Source organism: Lynx canadensis, chromosome A1 (assembly GCF_007474595.2).
Source record: "Lynx canadensis isolate LIC74 chromosome A1, mLynCan4.pri.v2, whole genome shotgun sequence".
NCBI classification, from domain to species: Eukaryota; Metazoa; Chordata; class Mammalia; order Carnivora; family Felidae; genus Lynx; species Lynx canadensis.
In genome coordinates this window covers 153,269,259-153,295,950 of record NC_044303.2, presented here as the reverse complement: position 1 = coordinate 153,295,950, position 26,692 = coordinate 153,269,259, and the positions used below count along the sequence as shown (strand labels likewise).

Sequence of the window (26,692 nt, the reverse complement as noted above, 5' to 3'; positions counted from 1 at the left end):
AAATAAGCTCAGTTTGAAATGTCTACATATCCAAGAGATGTGTCAAGTGAGCAGCTAGAAAAAATGAGTCTGGAATTTTGAGGAGAGGCCAGGATTGACATTATAAATTTGGGAGGGCAGCAACATATAAATGGTATTTAAGGGCCACATACAAATGGTATATACATATAACATTATATAAATGCTACTTAAAGACTGGAAGAGATGACAAGAGAAGTAACTATAGATGTAAAGAAAAGGATCAAGTATGGTCAGTTATGCTATAACACTGGTTTTGAAATCATAAAACTGTTCCAATGCAACTGACCTATAAGAGAGCATAATGTGAATAATCCATAATCTGTTATGTGGACTTCACATTTGCTTATGTGATTTCATCTATAAGAAACATGGTGAACACAGAAAACTGCACTGACCTGAAACAAGTCATATGGAAACACACAAACACCCCTGAAACATCTATCAGCTGCCTCAGTGCAACACGTGTGTTGCTAGCCACACTTAACTGCATCTAATGTGGCAACTTTCCCTTGGATGTCAGATAACCCTCCTCTCACTTCACAAGAATACACAACCTGCAAGTGTGTACTGCTTGCTTCTTCAAGCAAACATGGGTTTTTCCCTAGGTATACACCATATTTCTTGTAGTATATGAGTATTTCACATTTATTGTGTGAAACTTTTTTTATTGATTCCCTATCTTTCTTTTTACATGCCACTGACCAAGTTTTTGAGTAGTGTTCTCCTAACTCATCATTTCCTTAAGTTCTGTGTTTTCCTCATCCAGTTTGGCATACTGCAGTGATTTTTAGGAGCCATCTACCACATGATGGAAGAACTGACTGCTCTGAAGGTGGGGCGCTCCAATCCTGAGGCTGGAGAGAAGGGGAAACAGAAGAGACACCCAAGTGCTTAATACGCATCTAATTTAATTCCCACCTGCCACCTAGACATTTACATCAGCATTTTCATCACAGCCACTGGTACATAAACGTGTGATGAAAAGAGTATATGGCTTTAAGGTCAAACATTCCTAACCCTCTTCACGCTACCATTTATCAAACATCTCAGTCTCAGTGATTTCTTCTGAAAATGAATATCATAATGTCTAATGGATCTGGGTGATTAAACAAATGTCTTAGAAGGTACCTACAGGAATATATTAAGTACTGAAAATTTTTTATATTTTTTCTCCTTAACAAACATACAGATACATACACAATTCCAAAAAAAAATGCTACATTCCCATTTTATCAAGAAATATATATGCTTACGTATTGAAAAAAGTAAATCCCTACACATTTTGATTCCTATCACAATGGGAACACATTTGCCCCAAATTTTAACCAGAATGAACACTTTGAATGAGCTAAATTAATAAGCCATTAATCCCAACATATGAATATTCAAATTTTCCCTTTTTAGCAGGAGACAAAAATGAAATAGATCCAAAGATGCACTCGGACTCTGACATATTCCTTACAACTACTTACTTACTAAGTCAATGAGCATTACCAGGCAGCACCCAGGACTAAGAAAGGAGCTTTTTACTTGTAGGAATCACACAGGGAAAAGCTATTTAACCATGCTTTCATTTGGTAAAGCCCTAATCAAAATCTATCAGCTACTATTTTCAGTTTCTTTTTAAAGAAAAAGGCTATCCATATTAACAATTTATTCAATAAAGTAAACTATAAATCTCTAATTAGGGAAGAAGCTTCAAATGTCAAAGGTCCATAAAAAAAAATCACCTCGAAATGCTTGGTAAAAATCCATTTTCATACTTATGAATTTACAGAGAAATGACACAATGTCCTGAGATTGCTTTAAAAATGACTTCAGCCCAAAACAAGGAGATGAAATTGGAGATGAAAGTCTGATAAATGTTGACGCTTAGGTGGTGGGTCACTGGGGTTCATTATTCTGTCTTCTCTTATTTTTATGTATGTATGAAATTTTCCATTTAAAAAGATTTTTTAAGTTCAGGGTTTTGATTCCCATCTCATCTCCCTGCCAGAGATTCTGATTCAGAAATGGAGTCCTCAATCAGGAATGGTGCCCAGGAATACGCATTAGACATTTCTTTTTTTTTTTTTTTTAATTTTTTTTTTTCAACGTTTATTTATTTTTGGGACAGAGAGAGACAGAGCATGACTGGGGGGAGGGGCAGAGAGAGAGGGAGACACAGAATCGGAAACAGGCTCCAGGCTCTGAGCCATCAGCCCAGAACCTGACGCGGGGCTCGAACTCCCGGACCGCGAGATCGTGACCTGGCTGAAGTCGGACGCTTAACCAACTGCGCCACCCAGGCGCCCCTAGACATTTCTTATTAAGGTCATCATGCGCAATCCCTGGGAAATACTGAACCAGATGAAGGAATTATTAATACCAGAAAATAATGAAGATATGGAGAATAAACAGTTAAAATAGTTTTTCTATTAAAATATTCAACTAGGGGCGCCTGGGTGGCGCAGCCGGTTAAGCGTCCGCCTTCAGCCAGGTCACGATCTCGCAGTCTGTGAGTTCGAGCCCCGCGTCAGGCTCTGGGCTGATGGCTCAGAGCCTGGAGCCTGTTTCCGATTCTGTGTCTCCCTCTCTCTCTGCCCCTCCCCCGTTCATGCTCTGTCTCTCTCTGTCCCAAAAATAAATAAACGTTGAAAAAAAAAAATTTAAAATATTCAACTAACTGACTTTGGAATCAGGATACGAGCAAACGTTTAGGCCAGTATACGAGAAGCATAACATCAAGAAGTAATCATCAAAAACCACCATCACTCAGTGTTTCACAATAAACAGCAGTAGCCACTACTATTTCCTGTTTTGAATCAGAAATGTGCTCAATCTTCAGAACTACAGAAGAGTAATTATAAAGGTTAACAACCAGAAAAGTTTTTGAAACATATTTTCCCAGAAAAAAATAATGCACTGAGCCATAATTTGGCTTTCTGTATTGGAGTAGAAGATTAAAGCTAACACCTAATAATTACACACCCAATTAATTTTTTATTTTGTTTCACGCTTGGGTGAAGATCTATGATATCAGATTATATCAATATCACTTATATCTAAAGGAATCTATTCACATAACATATGGCAGGCACTTAAAAAGAAACACAGTCCAAGTTAAATAATATTCTCAGTTTTACAAAGATCCTCTCAAAATATCTCTAAATCTATTCTTAGGCTGAGTTCATAAATATAAAATTTAATCCAAGTATTAGTTATAAAAATAAAATGAGACTAGGAAGTTCTATGAATCATTATGAAAAGTAATCTCATTACTTTATAATTATCTGATATACAAGACTGTAGGACATACAAAAATAGTGCCAAAATAAGGTGCAGAGAAAGTAACATTAAAGAATACACAGAATACCAAAATACGGGTGGAAAACATGAGAATGTGGTTGCTATGCTACAGATCCAACAAAACTCAGTCATCTGTTCAGTATAGACACCACCTGGAATACAGAGAACTACTTGGCATGGCCCCATCAGGGCTCTCCACTACATACAGGTTTATTCATTCTTTCAATTACATTTATTAAGCACCTGCTACTTAGTACAAACAAGATGGCGTACCAGGCTAGGCGGTAACAAATCACATAATAATTATTATCTCTTTCAATATGCCAAGTATAGACTATGTCATGTTCTACATTTTTTCATTATTTAAGATGTGATTATACTTTCATTTTAACCTTCATATTATTTTATTTCATATGAATCTATGAAAATGTAAAAGCATAACATAACTCATAGAGAAGTCTTTAAAGATCGCTATTGCCTTCAACATTTTTGAAGGGATAAGAAAAAAATTAACTTTTCAATGTCACCACAATAACATAATAGAGAAGAATCTACGGAAGTGACAGTGGTTTTTATTTCTAAAAATGAAGCAAATAGCCATAAAATTTAAACCCTGCAGACAATTCCAAGCATAGAATAAACCAGGGGTTCTCACATAATTTTGTTTAATTCCTGAACACTCATAAAAATTTTTAAGAACCCCAAGGAGCTTTTAGCTTATGCTAGTGAAATCTGCTGATATTTACCATTTTACAAATTAAAATTGAAAAGAATTTAAATATTGATATAGTAACTCATTTTAAAATAGCAATAATAAACTCATTATGTGCTAACATAAGCAACATATTTTATGTGGAACAACTGTATTTTCCAAAACAAAAGAAATTAGTGACAGAGGGGCATTGTTTAAATTTCTGTAAATCTCTTTTAATGTCTAGCTTAATGGAAGACAGCTAGACTCTCATATCTCCTTTTGCAATCAATTTCTCTGTTGCTACTTGTTATTTTGGTTGAAATATATGAAAATATCCATCCTCACACAGATATGTAACTGGGAAAGGAGGAGGATTTAAACAGTCTTGGCAGAGAGTTATGGATATTCCTCCTCCACATTATACCAATTTGACAAGTGGTAGTTTCTTAGAGTTGAGCTGCAAATGTAAAATTGTACTCTAATACATTAGAACCCGTTGATCTACCTGCACTTTGAATTACAACTTCAGCAAGCAATCAATTAGTATTACTGATGATGTTAAAAATACTTCATATTACTCCTTAGGAGAAATATGAAAAGATGAAAAAAAAGATGAAAAGATGAAAGAATTCTATACTTATAGTCTTAATAATTTCAGAAATGCAAATTCTATAATATTCCTGAGATTCCAATGTTCTTTTAGACTCAACACTTCCCTTTACTGTCTAAATTTTACTCTTTCCAATATAGATATATTCTATTTCTCTCTCCTTTGGGCTTGGAGAATGTTTTCTTTTTCTTTCCAGAAGTTCTAATAGTATAGGTGTTGCGGCCTACATTGCGAAGTTCCCTCTTCTCCAATTAAAGACTTGACTGGTCCTGTTCAAATTCTGAGATTTCTATGAACAGGCAAAGCTATATAACTAAGTGGGGGTAAACCCACACCAATGCAATCTATCAGTGGGACTTGTAAGACAAGCCAGCATTGAATACTCCAGCATTGAAAACTCACTATCATAGCTCACAAAGCCAGAAAAACAATCAAAAACTATTCCTCACTTGGGGCAGCTTTTTAACATTTATGTATTTTTTTTCCAGTTTGGTTGTTTATGCAGCTAACTGAACCTATATGTGTTTGTTGTTTGAAGTATATGCCTTTTTAGGTCTTAATTATTAGAATACATTCATAAATTCAACAAAGACGTATTAAGTACCTACTATATTCCATTCTAGGTGTTGGGAGATACAATAATGAACAATAAGACGTTATTACACTCAGGGTTCTTTCATCCGTATGGTGGAAAGGGCTAGCCAATAAATATATGAACTTATAAATAACAAAGAGAATTTAAGAGTGTAATAAATATTATAGAAAAATTAAAACTAGGTGAAGGGATGGAGAAAAACTGGTTGGGAGAAGGAAGGGGGGTCTACTTTAAATAAGAAAGTCTTCACTGAGAAAAGGTCTTAAAACGGAGATTTGAATGACTGATTCTGAAGATCTAGAATGGGAGTGTTCCAAATAGAGAGGCTACAAAGCCCTGATGCCCAGAGACTGTAATTGAAACAGGCAAGTGTGACTGAAACATACTGATCAAAGAGGAGTCTGACCAACATACTGACCAAGAAGCTAGAGCCATAGGCAGGTGCTGAGTCATAAAAGGAATTAAAGGGAAGCTGATTTTACATGGTACCCTAATGGTTCTCACGGTCTGATGGAAGCCACCTGTCTTTTTAAAAATAGAGATGGTGATATTAAAAATACAGGGGGAAAGACAAAGGTTAGAAGTCACAAGACAGATTCAAATTTCAGTTCTTCCCACTGTATCTTAGAAGAAAAAAAAGTAAAACTCATATTTATTTAGTGTTGGTAACTGCCAAGCCTTGAACCAGGTATTTGATCCTGTCTTATTTAATTCAAGTTAGGTTATTTTTTTCAGGTCCTCTAACCCTCAGTTCTTAACCTTATTGGGTGGTGAGAATAACTAATATTTGTTGCCACTGTATTATGGATTGTCAGAAAGGCATATCAAAAACTTAACATGTAAAATTCTTTAATGATTGAATATCTATTTAAAACTATTATCATCATAGGGACGCCGGGGTGGCTCAGTCCATTAAGCATCCGACTTCGGCTCAGATCATATCTCACAGTTCACAAGTTCGAGCCCTATGTAGGGCTCTGCACTGGCAGCTCAGAGCCTGGAGACTGCTTCAGATTCTGTCTCTCCCTCTCTCTTTGCCCCTTCCCCACTCATGCTCTCTCTCTCTCAAAAATAAACATTTAAAAAACATTTTTAAGTATTATCATTATAGATAAACACAATTCTTTTTAAATTACAGATTTGTATGACATTTATCCTCCTTAGTCTAAGATATTCTGGTATTTCTGGTATAGAAAAAGCCCACTATTTGAAGATCTCTTATGATTATCACCAAACTAAAGAGCTGAGAAGGGCAGTAAGACACTCCTGAGAGCTAGGCTCCCCAATTTGAGCTAAATCGGGCCTATGACCAGGAGACTGCTTTTCACCTGGTATTAATTCATGGTTTTCTTAATTGCTTCAATTTACAAAAAAGCCCTTCTAAATCTACAAGCATCAACTTGCAAAGGAAAAGACTCTTGTTACTTGGCATCCTTTCATGGGCATGGAGCTGTTGTTGTCACAGTCAACACCTGTGAAGTGGTGTCATGAGATCTCACATTACTGAACAGGAAACCAAGATGATTAGAGATCTTTGAAAACCTGGAAAGAACTGATAAGGACAGTAAAACAGCCTAATGAATTAAAGCTGGCCAAGAAGGGTGATAAGGAAGGCATTACACCCAACATGGAAGAATGTTGTAACTACTCACACATACATTTCACATGTGGAAAAAAAACCTCAAAAAATCATATTTTAATAAAGTTTCAATTACTATTATTCATAGAAGCTTTCAATATGTATTATTTCATTTACTTATGTAGTATCCAAAGAGTAGACAAAGTACATTACATGTGGAGTATTCTGGGCCTTCTGTGAAATACATTAACTTTACAGATAATTGCTCAAGTTTCATTTGTTAATTTGTTATTACTTCTATCAGCTGCTAAAGCTTCTAATTCAAACTGTGAACTTATAAAAGGACCTTATACTTTACTTTTGCAACCACTTGTTCTAGCATACTTCTGGGCTTAGAGTAGATACTTAAGCACATTTACCAAATGAAAGAAAGTCTACCCCCAAACAAATCTACCTACAGTGAACTTTTAACTCCAAAATCCCCCAAGCGCACTACTTACCTCTGGGATACAAGTTCCTGTGAAACCAAACAAGCCATTGGCGTTGTCACTTTTTTGTATTATTAATCTTGCTGTAGTATTCTCTTCAGAAATGCGAGCTCCTCCGTATACAGAGACTAGTTTAAGAATGAATAATTCCTCTCCCTCCTCTTCATTATCATCTCTTGCAGAAATAATGAATGATTTGTTAGTTTCTCCTTGTCTGAACTCCAGATATCCAGAAACAGGATGTAAATCACTCTTGGCTGGCATAGCATGAAGTTCATAAATTTCTTCAACAGTCAGTTTCCGCTCATAGGACCTCACATCCTGCATCAAACCTGTAAATCTGTCATTGCCATTCATTCCTGCCCCAATCCTCAGCATTCCAGGCCCTGAAATTAGAAATGGGTTTAAACATGACAATATCCACTACTATCCTGTACCAAATTACAAAGTGTGATTCAGAAAGTGGAACAATTTTGTTAAGAGGTTTTATTAGATAAATAAAATACATAAAGCAAATATAATCAAATGAAAGCTCTTTTCTGATATGAAAACAGAATCTAATCGCTGGGATGTAAGATATGTTACACTAAAGGATATCTTGTACATGTGTGTGTATATATGTGTGTGTATGTGTTTATGTATATGTGAGTGTATACTTATATAGACATTTCTTCCAGAAAATTTTAAAATCTCCTTGCACATCTAAGAATGGAACAATTCAATTCAGTCACAATTTTTTTAACTGTTTCTATTACTGTTGTTTGAGCAAATCAAGGCTTAATCTGTTAGAAATGCATCTTGAGTCAAATAAAGCTGTGAGAATTCAACAAAAGTTTTCACAGACCAAATAATTTTACGCCAATAATTAATGCAAAGGATATAAAAAAAAAAGTATTCCTCCCCAGGAACAATATCATATGCAAGTCTTACAGATTTTTTCATGAAAATAACAACATGAAGCTCCAATTATATTACTATGTATCAACAATCATGACTATTTCTTTAAAGCTCTCCCTTTTCGAAAATTCACTAGTTCTTATTTCTTTACTTATTCCCTCTCCAATAACTCAACTAGGATATTTATATAAGATGACAGCTTGGCAGTACTTTGGGAAAAAAGTACAAGTAATACTGTTTATAAAAATCATCAACCAAGGCAGAACCCAGGTAGTTGTTTTAGGGCAGTCACAAGTATCCAGCAATTATTATCTCAATCGCCCCTGCAGCAGTTCTGGACTAACTATATAGTAAAGAGAGTGAAATATCTACAACAGGCAAAGATATGATGAACACTAGAAACAATACTGGGCAAAAGAAGCCAGGCACTCAAGTATACACACTGTTCAATTTGATTTCCATAAAAAAAAAAAAATAGGAGAAGCTACTCTCATGCTCTCAGAAATGGCAACAGTAGGTGGGCAGGGTGGTGAGTCAGTGACTGCAGAAGGGCTAGGGGGGTTCTGGAATGCTATTTCTTGATCTAGTTAGTTACATGGGTGCTGAAATTAATGAATTTAAAGTTTTAAAACTTCATCTATCTGTACACCATATGGAACATATACTTTTATGTATCTTAAAACACCTAACATATACTATAGTTCATTAATATATTTTAAATATATAAATACTTTGAATTTTTTTTTCCAAATTACAAATTACAGAAACAATCTAAGTTCCTTGCAGTACGCTAAACAGAGAAAAGAAACACCAGCTCTTGATCTCCCCAATCCTTCCCACTCTCATTTTACCACCATGCCATCAACAGATGAATCAGTGGTAACAGACATATGCATATATTCACACAATCAAAAGGGGATTGATTTAATGCTACAGAATGCTGTAAGCATAATCCTTGGAGGTGAAATCAGTAGCGTGTGCATGTTGTTTCTTTTGGGCATCATTTTTTTTCTACTAGAAAAAAAATACAACCAGATGCCCAATGCAAGGAGGTTCAGAAGGAAAATAGTCTAATAAGCTACAACCATATAAGCTGTGCTCTACTTTCCTACTAATTAAAAAATAATCACATCCTAGGATGGAGGGGCTGGGAAAGAATTGGTGATTATAACGGAAATAACCAGTATTTCTCAAAGAAACAATATATAATCCGGATTGAAGACCGCAAAGCCTATTTCTTCAAAGCTCTCCACAGAATTCACCAATTTACCTACTAATATTATAAACTTCTGTAATTGCAGGGCATTTTAAAGTAATTTTTCTCTCTCAACTCCTCTTTAACCTTACACCCACCACCCTTCACCTCCAGCAATTCACCAAGCAGCAGTTCCCCAAATTCAATAGGCTGTTTCATGTTTCTATACCTCTGCTCTTTTTTCTACCTGGAATCCTCATGCCCCATCCCTCCTACTGCCTATGGGGAGATAAATATTCTGCCTTCATAATTTTTCTTTCATCCCACAATATTGAGGTGATCTGTTTATACATACACATCTCTCTCCCAGAGCCTATTTTAAGTACGTCAAGGATAAAGACTTTCCCTGATTCATTTCTGCAACACTCAGTACAGAATTTATGGTTTTGGTAGGCATAGCTTTATTACAGAAATTAAACCAATACACAAGCAGATTTTTAAATACCAGTTGGCCTTTGTAAGAAATCAAAATTTTTAAAAATTCAAAATTCAGTGTCCTAGTCATAAAGATGACACTCACCATCAATAATGGCTTCTCCTTTCAGACTCTTGATTCCTCTGGGCATCGCATTTCCATCAAGGTAGAATTCAATTATACCATCATCCAGGACAATGAGAAGATGAAGCCAAACATTTTCTTCTAAATATTTCGTGACTGTTGTCTTGGCAATATATGTAGCATTGGAACCCAAAGTTTTGTAATGAAGAGAAAGTGTCACATGGGATTCATTTGTTTGAATTTTTACCCCATAGTAGATGCTTCCATTACCATCATCCTTTGCTATAACAAATCCATTTGTATTGGCATCGGGGATTACCCAAGCTGAAAACGTAAAGTTGGCAATTGAGTTGTTCTTGGAAGGATGGTATTTTGGATGAACAGTTCCAAATGCACCCTCTACTCCACTGAAGTACAAAGCATCTGTTCCACTGTGGTGACGCCGCATGTGCGGCTGTAAATGCACAGTGCTGGGGAAAATTCCAACTAGCAAAAAATCTATCATTGGGGGCAAACCATCAGTGAACTCACTGGACAGTATTTCCCAGCCTACTCGTACATCACCAAACACACCCTGCTGCCTCAAAATGGTAAAATTGGTAATATAAGACATATCGTCTTCTGACAGGACATCTTCTGCAACTTCTCTCTCTAAGCACTCTGGATCCAAGATGAAAATTCCAAAGGGATCATCATTAAATGGAATCATTACTGTCACCTGGAGGTTGGTTCCTGCTAGTTGGCCCCCAGGACCTGGAGATCCACCTGTAATAAGATTGACTTATAATAAATAAGAAATCAGAATCCGAAGTACTTTCCAGTATGAGGTGAAGACAAAAGGAATTTGACTAGCAAACTTCTGGTTAAATAATATAGTCATTAATCAATGAACAACAATGTCACCGTATGTTTTTTACCACATTTTCAGAGGTATTTTGGCTCAGAATAATTTCATTAATAACCAAAAAAGCATGAAAAGAGAATATTAACTAGAAAGTTTTAATTCCTGTGCTTAAAACCACAAGTAATGGGGAAACTGATTGTCTAAATTGTTTCAATGGCACAAGACCAAGCTTTAAGCTACCATGAATCTGTACTTCCTAACTTCCATTAATATTTTGTTGGAGATACTCTATTTAGTGAGGAAAAAAATCTATTTAAGTTTAAGAATGAATGTAAGTCTCCATCCATAAAACTTAGCCAAGCCAAGACCACAAAATGAATGTTAAAAATAATGCTTCTATCAAAAAGGGTATTTTTGACATTTAAAGTTGGACAATCAAGATACACTTATTTCTTCATTAATTGTATTTTTGGTACAGCTCTAATTACTTATGTATAAAACATCAAATTTCAGCAATAAAATAAAAAAGGTGGAAAAACACAGCACCTGAAATGTTTACAAGCTTTAAAATATAAAATTCATTGAATTCAGGAATTTTATCTGGAAAAGCATGGAGAATTATTGGTTTGGCTTCTTCACCATCCATAAAGTTAACAATCCCTGAAGTTTCATAGAACTCCTGTCCAGGCTGCAAAGCAGAATCATTCTCAAACAGCTGCCAAGCCACAGAAACATTGCCAAAGTGTCCGCGATGCCTCAAAATCCTACGTAACAAATTAAAGAAAATGAATTCTTATGAAAAATATATAAGTAGTGAATTTAACTCCAATGATAGCTTTCTGTGTTATCTCAGCAATAGACTTTTTCTATTTACCATCTTTAATATAAACCAGCCAGCTAATCCTTAGTGAGCACCCACGATTAATCTCACGGTAAGAAAATGAGGCAGAACTTTTTTATTTTTTTTTAACGTTTTATTTATTTTTGAGACAGGGAGAGACAGAGCATGAACAGGGGAGGGTCAGAGAGAGGGAGACACAGAATCTGAAACAGGCTCCAGGCTCTGAGCTGTCAGCACAGAGCCCGACGCGGGGCTCGAACTCACGGACCGCGAGATCATGACCTGAGCCCAAGTCGGCCGCTTAACCGACTGAGCCACCCAGGTGCCCCGGCAGAACTTTAAACGACAAAGAGAAGCCATCTTAAAAGTCATACTCTTCAAAGTACAAACTGAAGGGTAAATTCTAAACCCCATCGAAAAATAATTACAGAAGAACTGGCAAGAGTTCTTCAAAAGCAAAGGATGGGGTGAGGGTAGTCACATATCATTTGAAAGAAGAGTTGCAGAAGACTTTGGATAACTCAAGTCTCTCAGTCCTGATGATGGAAGCTGAGGTGAGGAGGGTACGGATAATAATTTCTGTTCACCAGCTAACGTGTTGTTTTTTGTTTTTTTTAAACAAGTGGCAACAGCATAAACAAAGCTTATCGTTCATTTTGAAATTTTGAAACATTAATAATATTTCAAATTTGTGCATACTTAAACGTTTTATTTTATCCAATTATGATTTTACCTTATTCAAATATGCTTACCAAAATGCATTAGTCTTTCCTTCTTCTACTGCTTTGTCTATGGGCTCCAGAGAAAAAATGCCATTTGGGTCATCATTAGCTTCAATTATCACTGTAGCTATTCCATGTTGATATACTACTGTATCACCTAAATTAAAAAAATTAAAATAACAAAGAAGTAGTTAACTTGCTATTAAATTCATATTTTAAAATTAAGGAAAAGTTTATAATGAAGTTCAAATTTCAGCAAGAATTTCCACAATGAAGGTCATAAATAAAAGAGATGCCTATATAAGTTTAATGTGACTTGTCTTTGTGGAAATGTTTAATTACAGAAGACCTACTTCACTGAAAAACATAGAAGATACTTTTCTTCACAACAGGAATATTGCTTTAGAAGTTTAATTAGAAATCAAAAACACAGCTTTATGTAATTCAAATTTTTGAGGTATATTCTTTCTTTTCATAAAAAGTGTGAGGATTACCCCATAACATAAAAATATTCCTGTTCAGGGGCACCTGGGTGGCTCAGTCGGTTGAGCTTCCGACTTCGGCTCAGGTCATGATCTCATGGTCTGTGAGTTCGAGCCCCGCGTCGGGTTCTGTGCTGACAGCTCGGAGCTTGGAGCCTGCTTCAGATTCTGTGTCTCCCTCTCTCTCTCACCCTCCCTCATTCATGCTCTCTCTGTCTCAAAAATAAGTCAACATTAAAAAAATATATTCCTGCTCATATTAATTAGAATGGTCTGAACATTTCCCTTTTTAATATTAAAAATTTTTTATTTTAGGGATGAGCACTGGGTGTTGTATGGAAACCAATTTGTCAATAAATTTCATAAAAAAAAAAAATTTTTTATTTTAGAGAGAGTGCATGAACAGGGGAAAGGAGCAGGGTGGAGGGGGGTGGAGAGAGAGGAAGAGAATCTTAAGCAGGCTCCTTGCTCAGTGAGGAGCCGATGAGGGCTCAATCCCACGACCCTGGGACCATGACCTGAGCTAAAATCAGGAGTCAGATGCTCAGAATGAGCCACCCAAGGCATCCCTTGGGCATTTCCATTTATTTATATTTATTTTTTTAATATTTATTTTTGGGAGAGACAGAGAATGAAGCCTTGGAGCAGTGGGGGAGGGGGTGGGAGGGGGAACGACACAGGATCCGAAGCAGGCTCCACACTGACAGGAGCAAAGCCAATGCAGGGTTCAAACTCACAAACTGTGAGATCATGACCTGAGCCGAAGTCAGACACTCAACTGAACGAACCACCCAGGCACCCCGTGTATTTCCCTGTAAGTCTCTGTTTTCAGGAAGCAGTTTGCTTCCTGAACAAAGCAATCTTTATGGTGTTGAACTTGATTCCTCTACTCCAATTCCATCCAAAGTGTGTCAGCACTGTTATTGACAATAACATTCTCATTATTTCCCAGAGATCTAAAGCTCTTTTCTGTTCCTGCTGTTCCCAAAGCAAGCAAAATCCTCCTTATCTTTACACTTGTTACTCCTCAGGACCCGGCTCAAGCGACACATCTTCCAGGAATTCTTCCTTGAATTCCAAAGTTAAGGTAAGAGAAGTTCCACCATGTTCCTACAGCACTTCCCACTTTGTCAGTGTATCATAACAATCATAGCATTAATTTAGTACACACACCCACACACATACAATTCTACTGTGAGCTCCTTGGACAAATCCTTCTTAATCAATTCCATGCCCTGAAGAGTAGAGTTCCAGTAACTGGTACACAAAAGTTATTTATGAATATTAGCTGAACTGAAAGAAATAAAACTTTTAAAATCAGATAAGGGCAACATCTAAAACTAAAATTATAGAATCAGAAATTAAATGCAGCAGACCAGCACATTAAAAAGAATTTACAGTTGGATACAGAATTACAGATAGACAAGTGTGTGTGTATGTATATAGAAATAGATACATAAATCAATATACAACTGTACTCACACTTACTTTGATAATTAACCAATGGAAAGAGGGAAAAAATACTGTCTAGTAAAATAATTGTACAGAAAATGCTGACAATACAGAATAACCAAATACCTCAAAATATCGAATCATAAAAATCTAGGAAAAACAAAAATAATAAAATCTAATTTTGGCAGGATACTGATGCCATGTGCATTTGTCATACAACATATCATACGTGGTACTAAAAACTCATTCTGTCCCTCCACAGGGAGAAATGACAGTATTTAACAAGGGCTCTGAGCATGGCCACATCCTTTGATTCAATAATTCAATCTCGGGCCATATACTGTGAACAGTAACTATCAGGGACAAATATCCATTGCCAACACTAGGTCCTGTTAGAGATGCTACCCATCCAGCCCTCCTACCGTTGATCCCTTCAGGGCTCGATGTGTTGACATCATAAAAGAGAAGAGAAGAGTGGAAGAGAAAGAACGAAGAGGAGATGTAAAAGCACAAATTATGTCATCCAAGTCCTCATAGCTAAAGTCACTACGTCCTCAGATGCCATGACATCTGGGAAAATATTGAAAACAAATGCAGTGGTAGTATACCTCAGGCCAGTCATCCAGTGACACCGCTTCCTCTTACTTGTTCTCTCTCCAAATAGCAAAATATATTTCCCCAATGATACATTTTACAAAATAAACACAGTCATTTCCTTGCATAGTCATGTTACATTCTCTGTGTAAGAGATTTGGATGTTTTGGGGCACCTGGATGGCTCAGTCGGTTGAGCATCTGACTCTTGACTTTGGCTTAGCTCATGATCTGAGGGTTATGGTATCGAGCCCCATGTTGGACTCTGTGCTAAGCATGGAGCCTGCTTAAGAATCTCCCTCTTTCTCTCTTTCTCTCTCTCCCCCCACTCCCCCATCCCTCCCTCTGCCCTTCCCCCACTTATGTGTGCATGTGTGCTCTCTCTAAACTTAAAAAAGAATAAAAAATTAAAAAGAGTTTTAGATATTTTGATCCACCATAATCATAGTGACATTTTGTTCCTGACAATAGTTGAACCCCAGTGACATTTTGACCCCAAAGATTTTGGGGATACAATAATTTTCCACAAAATGACACCAAATTAATAAATGGAATTAAGAACTTATTTCTACAGCAAACTATTAAGACCATGTCATTTCTTCATCACGACAGCAAAACTTTTTCACTTTTACATCACCAAGATTATTTTTATCTATAGCAATTTCTTTCATTTAAATTTTAGGACAATTAATCAAAATGTTTCTGGTCTACATAATACCTGATTAATAATTGTGGGGGTTTTCTGTAACTGTAAAATTTATTTTGTGGACATTACTCTACAAAGTTAATTTTTTCCTCATAAGAATTTTTCATTTTTACTTTTTTGATTTTCTTATTAAGCCGTGTGAAAAACAAGAAGGGAAACAGGAAGAGAGACACAACTGAAGAGGAATAAAGATAGGGAAGATGACAGAGAAACACAGCATTAACAAAAAGTGATCTCTTTCTTTTCCTTTTCCTCTTTCTGAGTATTTCAGTCCAAAAGACACAAGGTAAAGCACAAGGCAGGCATTCACAGTAAGGGCAGACGGTTATGGCACAACAGTGACCAGAGGCCATCTCCACAGAAGAAAACCTTGGTGTTAGATGTTGGAATCTGAGTGGAGTGGGAAGGCATCCACACAGGGAATTGGCCTAACATAGGAAGCTAGAACCCTAGAGGGGTAAGAAAGGTAACCTCCTTGTGTAAGGAGGATAAAAGAAGCACTGGGGAAAAGTGGTTACAGAGGGAATTAATCAAATAAGTAAATATATTAATGATAACAGCTTCTAAATTTAACAGTATTAGAGAAAGAAGGGACAAATATGGAAGGAAAGAAACCTGGAAGCTTATAACAAATCATTGAAATAGAAATATTGGTATGAACTAATGGTTTTCACATAGTTGGATACAGAATTACAGATAGACAAGTGTGTGTGTATGTATATAGAAATAGATACATAAATACATGCCTAATTTCTGTACACAAACAGGGCCGAGGAGGAACATACGCTGAGAACAAATATGCCCACCTAATGCCCAGATTCTGGTTTCTAAAAAACATCCTTCACTGAAAGAAACCAGGCTTCTTGGAGAAATGACGAATTTCAGGGTTGTCACAGGAAAAGTATAAGATGAGTTTATAACAGCTTGCTGTGCCAGGAAGTAAGAAAATGCTCACAGAATAATATGGAACATGTCAAAAAGACAAAAAAGTCATCTCAAATAGGCTACCATTAGCCAAATCTGGGAAAATCTGACCACCAAAACAAATAATGACAGTGAAATATAACCCACTGTATTAAAATAAAATCATGAGTCAATACTGATATATAGATCAGTGAAAAAAAATGAAAGTTTGGTGAGTTACAGGATATTTACTAAAGTGTGTTCCCCACAAAAATATTTATTAATTACAAAGAAAAAAGTACAGTAGAGAAGCCTGGCAGTCACCACCTAAATTATGGTCAAAGTAAACACTGCCATCAAGGGACAAAAAACAAAATCACGTGTCAACTGAAGAGATGGTTAAGAACACAGTATAACTTCTATGAAATTCCTGTTAACGATGCAAAACCTGAAACTACTAATGGGGAAATATCAAACAAACCCAAATGGGCGATGTTCTACAAAAAACTAGCCTGTAATTTCTATATTATAACGGTCATAAAAGTCAAGGAAAGACTGAGGAGAACTATTCCAAATTGAAGAGATTAAAGAGACAGGACAACTAAAATCAATGCATGATTTATGAAAGGATCATTTTGCTAGAAAGGACATTATTGGGACAACTGGAGAAATCTGAATGGGGTCTGAGGCAATGACTACATTAATGTTATATTAATGGTTATACTACATTATGGTTATATTGTGGTTATGTAAGAGAGTGTCCTTGTTTGTAGAAAAAATGCACTAATGTATTCAGGGGTGATGGAGTATCCTATCTTCAACTTATTCTCAAAAGGTTCATAAAAAACTAGCTCTTTGTACACTTAAAAGAATAAATGTAGAAACAAGCTATAGCCTCACCAATTGACTAAAGGTGATATCAGGACCCAAACAGTGGGGTCCAAACATCCTGCTTCATTTATGGTATAGAGAAGAAGAAAGAGCCTATCTTTTCCTTCTTGCAAAGTATCATTCATCATGGCTATACCTTCAGAGAATTATCAAACAGCCAGTTGTATTCAGCCATCTACAGACTGCAGCTTCCTGGCCAGTATGTCCAACACCATGCTAGAATGGCAAGGGGTTACAGATACTGATTCCCTAAGCCCTTGGGTTACTAAACAAGGCTGAGGGTAGCTTTAACTAGAAGATTTCTATTCCTTACATAGTATCACAATTTTATACATGTGCCACATTGTGAAAAAAAATTAAAAATAATGCCACAGAGTATACCAGGCACATGAAGATACAATGCGTATATTCTTCATTCTTTCCCTCAAAAAAGCAATAAAAGAAACAATTCTGCTCTTGAATAGTCATAGATGACAGTTACGTACTTAATGTCATCTTGATAAAGGTACTGAAACAACAGATCCCCCATAAAAATATAATTTATTTACCTGTTGAATTAAAGAGGATTATATAAAAAGACTCATCTGCTTCTGGGATATCATCTTCATTAATGAAGACAGATATCCTCTGCTTCCTATTTCCAACCGCAAAAACGAGTGCTTCTCCCTTTTCAACAGGAACAAAGTCTCCCTCTCTTGCGGTAGCCTTCCCATCCATGGTAGCATATTGGACAGTGCAGGCAACATCCACAGATCCATTTCTGAGAACTGTAAAGTTAGCAGTCTCACCTTCCTGAACTCTCACCACACGAGGTTCTGAAATATTTATGAAGAAAAGAAGGAACATGTGAGCTTTTCTGATCCCATCTACATATTTCAAATCACTTTGTTTCTCCTGCCCAAACAAGAACTGTCCTCCATTGTATCTTTGCTTAAAGATTCAACTCTATTGCCAAGTCCTACATGAAGCCTCTTCTGATTACTTCTAGGTTAGTAACCTTCCCCTTGTCTTCATTCCTACAGAATTCATGGTCTTCAACTCTCAAGCTGTCAGTAAATTACATGCTGAATCCTCTGCCTACTGTTTCATATACCTCATATCCAAATTCAGATTGTAAGTTCCCTGAGAATAAGCCCAGCTATCTTATGTTCTATTTTTGCCACAGCAATTAGCAGAAGGCTGAACACAGGATTAATTCATTATGTACATGTTATCTGAATGTTAAGAATAGTAATCAAAATTCAAGAGCTTTAAAAGATTCCTGCAGTTATAAATTGAATGGCTTGCAAAAAAAACGTTTAAGAAAGAATTAGACACCAATTAAGCTCACAAATCAAACTAAAAAAGGTCAACTGCAGAGAACAAACCAATGGTTCCAGGAGGCAGAGTGGGAAGGTAGGGATTGGGGATAAAATAGGTGATGGGAATTAAGGAGTGCCCTTGTCACAATGAGCATGGGGTGTTGTATCGAAGTTTTGAATTACTATATTGTATACCTGAAAGTAATATCACACTGTACGTTACCGATACTGGAATTAAAATTACAATGAAAACTAAAAACTGTCTAGAGTCCCCAAAGAGACTTCTAAAGAAAATTAAAATGCAAAAAATAGGGAATCCTTAATTTACAGATCCAATAAAGATTAGTTATTACAGTAAGTGAGCATCCATTAGGCAAATAATACCCAGGCCCTGAACTGGCTACATTGTGTACTGGAAGAAGTTTCGTGAAGAGTGCTCTTTACTGCACAAAGGCAAAAGAAATACCTTGGAATCTGAAGCCAGAGGGAGAACAAAGATAGTAAAAACAGTACTTGTTTTATTTTCTTTTTCCTTCCGACAACCTTTAAAAACATTTCTTAAAATATCAAACAGATTAAATAATGATCATTCAAACAAATGAAGAAATCATATTTAAATAAGCATTAGTTGTGCTTTCTCGAAAATGTTCAGTTAAAAACGTTACTGAAGACATATCTATCTACTGTTTAAAAAGATGTAAAGTCACTCAAAAAAGACAAAAATACCACCTGCAAAATAAATGGGGTCATCATTTCTTCTAATCCTCAGAGTTGCAGTAGTTCTATTTCCTATTTTAGCTCCTCCAGTGGCATTAAGTAGAGTGATGGTGAATTCCTCCATTTCCTCTGGAATCTTGTGGGAAATGTTATACATGTTTTAAGTCAGGTGATTTGCACAAACAATTCTATACTACAGTCCTAAATTATTTTTTATCTTTTAAAAAATGACTCTATTAATGGCAGTACTAATGTTCACTGCCATTTGAGGCAGAAGCACCCTAATGATTCAAGTAGGATTCAGACCCAAAAAAACATTTTAATATGCATTTCATCCAAACAGCCATTTTATTCTAACTCATAAAATTTAATAGAAATCCAGTTATTTTGTTTTATATAGGCTAAAAATATAAATACTACACAGCTCACATTATTTCTATAAGAAGATATGTGTCGTTTACCAAAAAAAAAAAAAAAAAGCCAGAAAAATAACTTTTGGATGCATTTAGAACAGAGGTCATAATAGTAACAACAGTGTGGCTAGCTCTCAAAGGCCTCTCACAAACCTTACTGAAGCTTCACCCATAAAGACCTCATTCCCATGTCCTACCAAGATGAGATTCCCTACCATCTCTGAGTCTATATAAATCCATAGGTGAACACCATTTCTCTTTCATTTCATCCATGCAAGCTAGTGTTCTCTGCATCCTAAAATGGAAGCATGTTGGAAGTCTTTCTCTCAAGGAACAAGCCTGAGGGAAAGTAAACAGGCTTCGTGACTGTTTAAAGCACAGCTCAGCTCAGAAAAGTCCACTCCCATTGTTACTAAGTTCTTTCTCTTCACTACCAATAACATGAGCACCACTCTGGGTCCATGATCCATCTGGTCCTTTGTTCTGATTCTGAGAATGCACCAAGAGCATACTTAATAGATGGTACACCCTTGTCTTCAAAGGCCCAAAGCACAAGCGGCACATTTAACCTCAACCTAACCTCGACACCTGTGCATGTTACTGGCAACCGTGAGTTCTAAGAGTTAAAAATGCCTTCAGGGAAACAAAAAGTATTTCTCTTTTGGTGTCTATTCAGACATTATCATGCCTGAATTCTTTTTGACATATCTTCATGACAAGATGTATTGCCAGATGATTAATTATTAAATAAAAACTAATTATTAAGCAATGACACACATAAAGAGTTAATATATGCAACATTTACCTCATCTGGAAGGGAATAAATGGGATATTTTTCGAAAATTCCTGATCTCCAAAGAAATAGTCCCTTGGACAGGAAACACATCTTGTGTAAAGTCTGGACCACCCATGATACACTAACAACACCAACAAAGTTGCCTCGATTTCTTACTACATCATAAACAGCTGTGAAATACAAATGTGTATAATATACATGATATATATTGAACAATTATAAAATAAGTAAAGAAACTGCTTAAAAAACAAAAGTAAATATAAGACCTCTTTTTAATAAAGCCAATCATTTGCTTACATGGGTTCAAAGTATGTATCTAATGTGGTAACCTAGTTTTCTTTCTGCAGGTATAAAATTTGTGCAATAAATGGACTTGATCTTATTTACCACAGTTCGGGGATTTAAAAGTCATTCACCACAGGGAACAAAATGGTGATTAATCAGGTTCACCTATCATAAAGTTCTAAAAGGATATTGCTAAAGCTGCTAGAGGAAGCTGTACACTCAAAAGTAATTTTTTCACCTACACAGACGCTGCTCTAAAAATAAGCTCCTTCTCATTTCATGCCACTGCACTTAGCTCCCAAGCACTAATTCTCCAGTTTTAAAGTCTCTCCTATTGAATCCTATCGTTCGGATTCTACCACATGTGGTTAACTGAAATCAAAATATAACTGAGACATCATTATCATTACATCAGTATCATTACAATACTAAGGTAAGAAATAAAAATAGGAATCCTAAACGTCATTTTTAAAACACCATGTCTGCACCAACAGTAATTTTAAGGCAGCTGGACAAGTAAAAAAATAACTATTTGCTAAAGAAATAAAATAAAAAGTGGTTAATTTCCTCTTAGTAATAAACAATACGAATATGAGAAGCAGATCAAATTACCACTATAGGTATCGTCTCCTTTACTTTCATTGATCATAACAATTAGATCATCAGAAACAAACTCTATAATCCCATGAGGATCGTCGTTTTTTAGAATCGTTATGTTGACAACCGTGGCACTTCCCAACTTGCTTTCCCGTTCACCATGGCTGCTGAGGACCACCCAGTAGTGTTCATCCAACTAAAGTGAACATGTCAAATTAGGAAAGATATAAAGTTCAAATCTTCAAAGCAAATAAAATACAGATAATCAGGAATACTACTACTACCTATTTTTCAGAAACATACCACTCACTGAGAAAACAAAAGAGCTAATATTATTTCTAAAACAATTGTTTAACATTCTCCTGTCGGGTAAGGGAGACATCAGATATAAAAGTATATATTATCCAAAAAGAGAAAAGAGAAGCCATGAGACTATACTGAAACAGTAAGAAGACTTGGACATATCACTGATGATCTAGTCATTTAAACTAGCACATGTAAATAAAATAAAATTAATTTCAAAGCTACATACACACTGGTGTGCAAACATGCTGGAACAATATGTGGTTCCATTAATACAAAACTTAACTTTATTTCCTTTAAAAATGTGATTTTACAGAAACACTTCAAACCCATATCACTACACGTTCAAACAGGTTACATACAATAAGGCTTAACATAAGTAAACTTATGAAAACCAATCACTGAAAGTTTCAGATCATTTGGTATTTCTTTATGTAGGACAAACATGCAATTCAAAGTTGAATGAATCTTCTTTTGCTTTTTAAACTTGTTTTTCTTTTCTTTTCCAAACATAAATACTTCTCAATCTTTTCTTGCTCACTTCCATTCCTCTATCTCCTTGTCAATGTTCAAAATATCTACACTCATAATGTACTAGATACTATCAGCTTTCCACAAAAGCACAAGAAAAAAAATCCTGTACCTCCGGTATCCCATCCAATCTTGATAACAATGTGATTACGATCTCTCGTTCCCCAGGTTTAAATTCTAGCACCCCTGTGTTTCCGTAGAATTCATTGCTATCTCTCGGCTCTACTCGGTAGTGTAGAAACTGCTTAACCAGAGCTCCCCTGGATCGGGTGATATGGAGCTCTACAGATTCCCCTTCCTTAAAAAAAATGAAAATCCACAAAAGTTCAAATCCATCAAGACTGTTCTCCTCAAGTTGTGAGTACAGAATAGATGGAAGTTTCTTTCATACTCACTTTTATAACATAGGGTCCTCTAGATGTAGGAGAAAATTCAAAAACTCCCCCAGGATCATCATTTTCCAAAATAATTAGGTCACGGCTAGTATATCCAGATTTTAGCACTTGATTTTCCACATTGACCCTGTAAAAGGCAAAGGGGAGAAAAAGGCATCCGCCACCTATAATCTTACTTCTCAATTTTGTAGCCTTACTTATAATATTTACAACACTTTCAGAAAATGAATATGAATGTTACTAGGAGTTAAACTTAAACTGAATTTAAGTGTATTAAAATCACTTAGGATCAAAATAGTTTTACTCATAACATTTATGGAAGAATTTCTATTTCTGAATTCTTTATATCTTTCATATTTGACTGAAATCGCATGTTGCCTAAGTACACCAAAAATACAGTAATCAAAGGCAATAAATATATTTTTATAAAGTACCAAATCTAGAAATTTGTTCACAGTTTTAGAAAAATTTAATTTGTAACATGTAGTTAGAAAATATATTTAAATAAAATGGTTTTGACTTTACATACACTTGAATTTTTTTTTTAAATAACTCATGACATTAGATTATACTAACTAAATAAAAGTTGGGTAACTGCATGGACTAAAGCAAACCACACAGATAAAAAATAAATGAAATTATGATTAGATTTTAGAAATATTTTGTGACCTTTCATATGGTTCTATTCACTTCAATTTTAACCTCGTAATTTTTTGTTATATATAAGAAAATATAGGACATACACCAAAAAATATGGAATAGAATGGAACTGAGATGTATGACTTGGTAAACAATTCCAATACATCTCTCAAAAGAACATATTTAAAACCAGATTATTTTTTTCATTTCTGGTTTTTATGCTCAATGTGTAATTAGAATGATCAAAGGGACTGGGAGGCAAGGCTCTGGGGGTTTAAAAGCCAGCATACTCTGAGAATTCTCAATCCTGCAATCTGCTCTAAACCTTCCCAAATGTCACTGTCTGCTAAACCAAAAAGTACTCATGATCAGACCTCAAAATTACAATGAAGCCACAATTAATACGTAGAAAAGACAGCTCACTTCCTACGTAAAAGAGAATCAGAATTAACATTCTTCTCTAGCTTTTGGATATCAGACAACCAACACCTAGCATACTCATGGCCACAGAAGAGACAGTCCAAATAATAGGACAGCTATTTGTTATATTGTTAATGCAGTCATATGATTTTCATAACAAATCTGCCCATATTTCATACACGCTCCTCTTACCATTAGAAAATGAAACTACACACAAAACATGCACAGGCATCAAGCAAAATTTCTCAAGACCTGTGGTCATGCAGAATCACAGCCTTGTCCAAAACAATGGCTGGAAAAGCAAAAGGTTGAAAAACCAAAACCAAAAGCAAAAAACAAAAAAAACCCAGTCATTATTTTGTACACTTACCCAAAAAACACGACAAACCTTTTGGTTTCTACCCTGTCAACACAGAAAGAAGTATGGGAGGGACGAAAAAAGAGACAGAGACACCATTTGCCAAAATCTCACTAATACTGCTAGGAATTTGAATGACAGAGTAAAAATAAAGCTCAAGAAAGCCTTTCATTTTTCCCCCATAAGCCAGTAATGTACACTTTATGGGAATTCTGCACATTGGTTTCTTTGCTATTGACAAATGCTAGCAAGAGGTTCAGCAGTTCCCACTTGGGAAGGATGACCCCATGGCCAGCCAGCATGTCAACACCCATTGAAGACATTCCTTTCCAGGCCTGCTCCAAGGCGCGGAGGCCTGCCAAGTACTGTGCGTGCTCACAGACCGCAGCAGCTGAGCAAATCTCATTCAGCCTGACTTATAATTACTTAGTAGCTTTAATGAGGTTTTTAAAAAAACAAAAATCTTTGTCCTCAGATCTAAAGCCAACTGTTCTTTGAAAAAATTAAAACTCTATAAGCAAAGAAATACATACCTTTCCCATTTGCATAGAAATATATTCAAGAAGCCATAAGACAGCAGTTTATCTTTTAATTTTGACAACTATTACTTACAAAGAACTTAGTATCAGGAAATCTAAATACTTTCAAATATACAATGTACTGCATTTTCAAACAGCCTCAAAAAAACATGTCAACATGCACAACACAAGGGCTTCATTTTTAAAGTCAAATAACATTGTAAAAATGGGGTTATACACCACATATACAAAAAGTTTTCTGAAATAAATTGGAAAAATAATTTCTTTTTCTGATTTGGGGAAAACTAAACAGTAAAATATTTTTTACCTGATAAGATATTGAAAGCATCATAAACTGTTTAACTCCAGAGCAACTTTTATCTGTACTACAGAGAACTTGTATTTGAATTTGACTTTAGAGAAAGTGTATAATGTACCACAATAAAGTGTTAATTATTTTTGTTGCACTATTATATCATAACGTAATAATACTTAACTACCATTCATTCTTTCATTTTAGTTTTGTTAAAAATTTGCAAAAGTGAGATGGAGGTTTTGGTAAAATATATTATTTCCAATCAAAGAGTTTATTCTCATATTTATTTAATTAAATATGTCTTAGAACACTCAAAGGTACTTTGCTCATTCTTGTTCATGCACAACTAATACAAGTAAGCACTAGTGCTAATTGAATTAAACCATTTTAATATAAAATTGAAATAATTTCCTGTATTTGAAAAGAGAGGAACTAATAATTCCTGAAATTCTCTACTCCATGATTTGTACTTCTTGTGTATTGTTTTTGCCGATGGGAGACAGAGAAATAAACACATAAAAATTATATTTAATTAAAGGTTTATATTATAAAGTTAAAATTGACTATTTTGATGGAATTATAGTCACTATAAACTTTCAGAGATGAAATTTAAATCATTCTTTAAACATTTGGCCAAAGTGGAAACTCATTAACAATTTCTATGAACTGCTATATGTCTGGTTTATAACTGCTGTTCATTTTCTTTCAGTTTATTTTTGAAGACGGTCTATTGATTTAAGTACTCAAACCTAACTAAGAGAAAAAGAATGTAAGTGAAAAAATAATCATTTTCAGTTTTCATTTACATTACATTTCACTGATTTTCTTGAGTCATTTGAAATACCTTTCCATAAGATTTAATGTGAAATACGTATTTAAAACGTAAGTCATTTGGACAGTGTGAGTGTTGCATTTGGTTTTTGCTTTTTTGTTCACTTTGTTGTTGTTTTGTTACTTTTCACGTAAAAAAGTACACATAAAACGGTTATGAAAACAAAATGCATAGCAGACATTCTGTAAATTTATTCCGTACATTCTTATTTTTCCTCAACATAAAAATAAAGAAGAGCTACTAATCAGGTTTATGGAATATGTTTACGCAAAATACCTACAAAGAAAAACCTAATGGTAAAATACAGAGGATCAGGGCTTCCATAAAATAATGATTACTATTTCACTCCTGATTCATGTAATATAAGATAATGTCAATTAAATTTATCTGTGAATTTTATTGTTTATAAAATATGAATTTTACAAAGCCCTCCAATCGCACTAACCCCCTCTAATAAGTATCAACTTTAATATAGGGAATTACAGTACATAAGATTGATCTTGATTTTTTTTAATTAACTGACATCAGTTAAATACAGTATTCTTTTTCATTTTTGGAGATTTTTTGAATTGCTTAAAAAAAATTCTCTTTAGGAGACTGTAATATTTTCCTAATACCAATTATCCACTGAGAAATATTAAGTAAATTCTCATTATTACAGAAGAATACCTCTTAAATTTGTACTTTTGATTCTCTAAAAATATAAATACTATTTAGCATTCACATTCTATGCTAAAAGAGAATTTCATTAAAGATTAACGCTTTCTTTTTACTCACTCAAAATAAAGCTCTAATCCTCTCCCCTGTTGAAAATGAAGCCAACAGAGCTGTTTGCTTAACCTAACATTTTAGATTTGTTGCTGCCTACTTTTTTAATATAGCAACATATTAGCTATGCTTATGATGTATCT

At 35.1% G+C, this 26,692-nt stretch overlaps 1 protein-coding gene across 1 annotated transcript in view; it reads right to left on the bottom strand.

Annotated features, from left to right (window-relative positions):
• Positions 1 to 26,692, bottom strand: part of ADGRV1 (adhesion G protein-coupled receptor V1) — a 519,149-nt gene that overhangs the window by 471,166 nt on the left and 21,291 nt on the right. Inside the window, 13 exon segments of the mRNA XM_032593635.1 lie at positions 7,288 to 7,661; positions 9,948 to 10,691; positions 11,317 to 11,534; positions 12,364 to 12,490; positions 17,909 to 18,175; positions 19,391 to 19,514; positions 20,597 to 20,619; positions 20,622 to 20,651; positions 20,654 to 20,695; positions 20,698 to 20,757; positions 21,485 to 21,665; positions 22,416 to 22,601; positions 22,699 to 22,825. Of these exon segments, the coding sequence (XP_032449526.1) occupies positions 7,288 to 7,661; positions 9,948 to 10,691; positions 11,317 to 11,534; positions 12,364 to 12,490; positions 17,909 to 18,175; positions 19,391 to 19,514; positions 20,597 to 20,619; positions 20,622 to 20,651; positions 20,654 to 20,695; positions 20,698 to 20,757; positions 21,485 to 21,665; positions 22,416 to 22,601; positions 22,699 to 22,825 (2,503 nt within the window).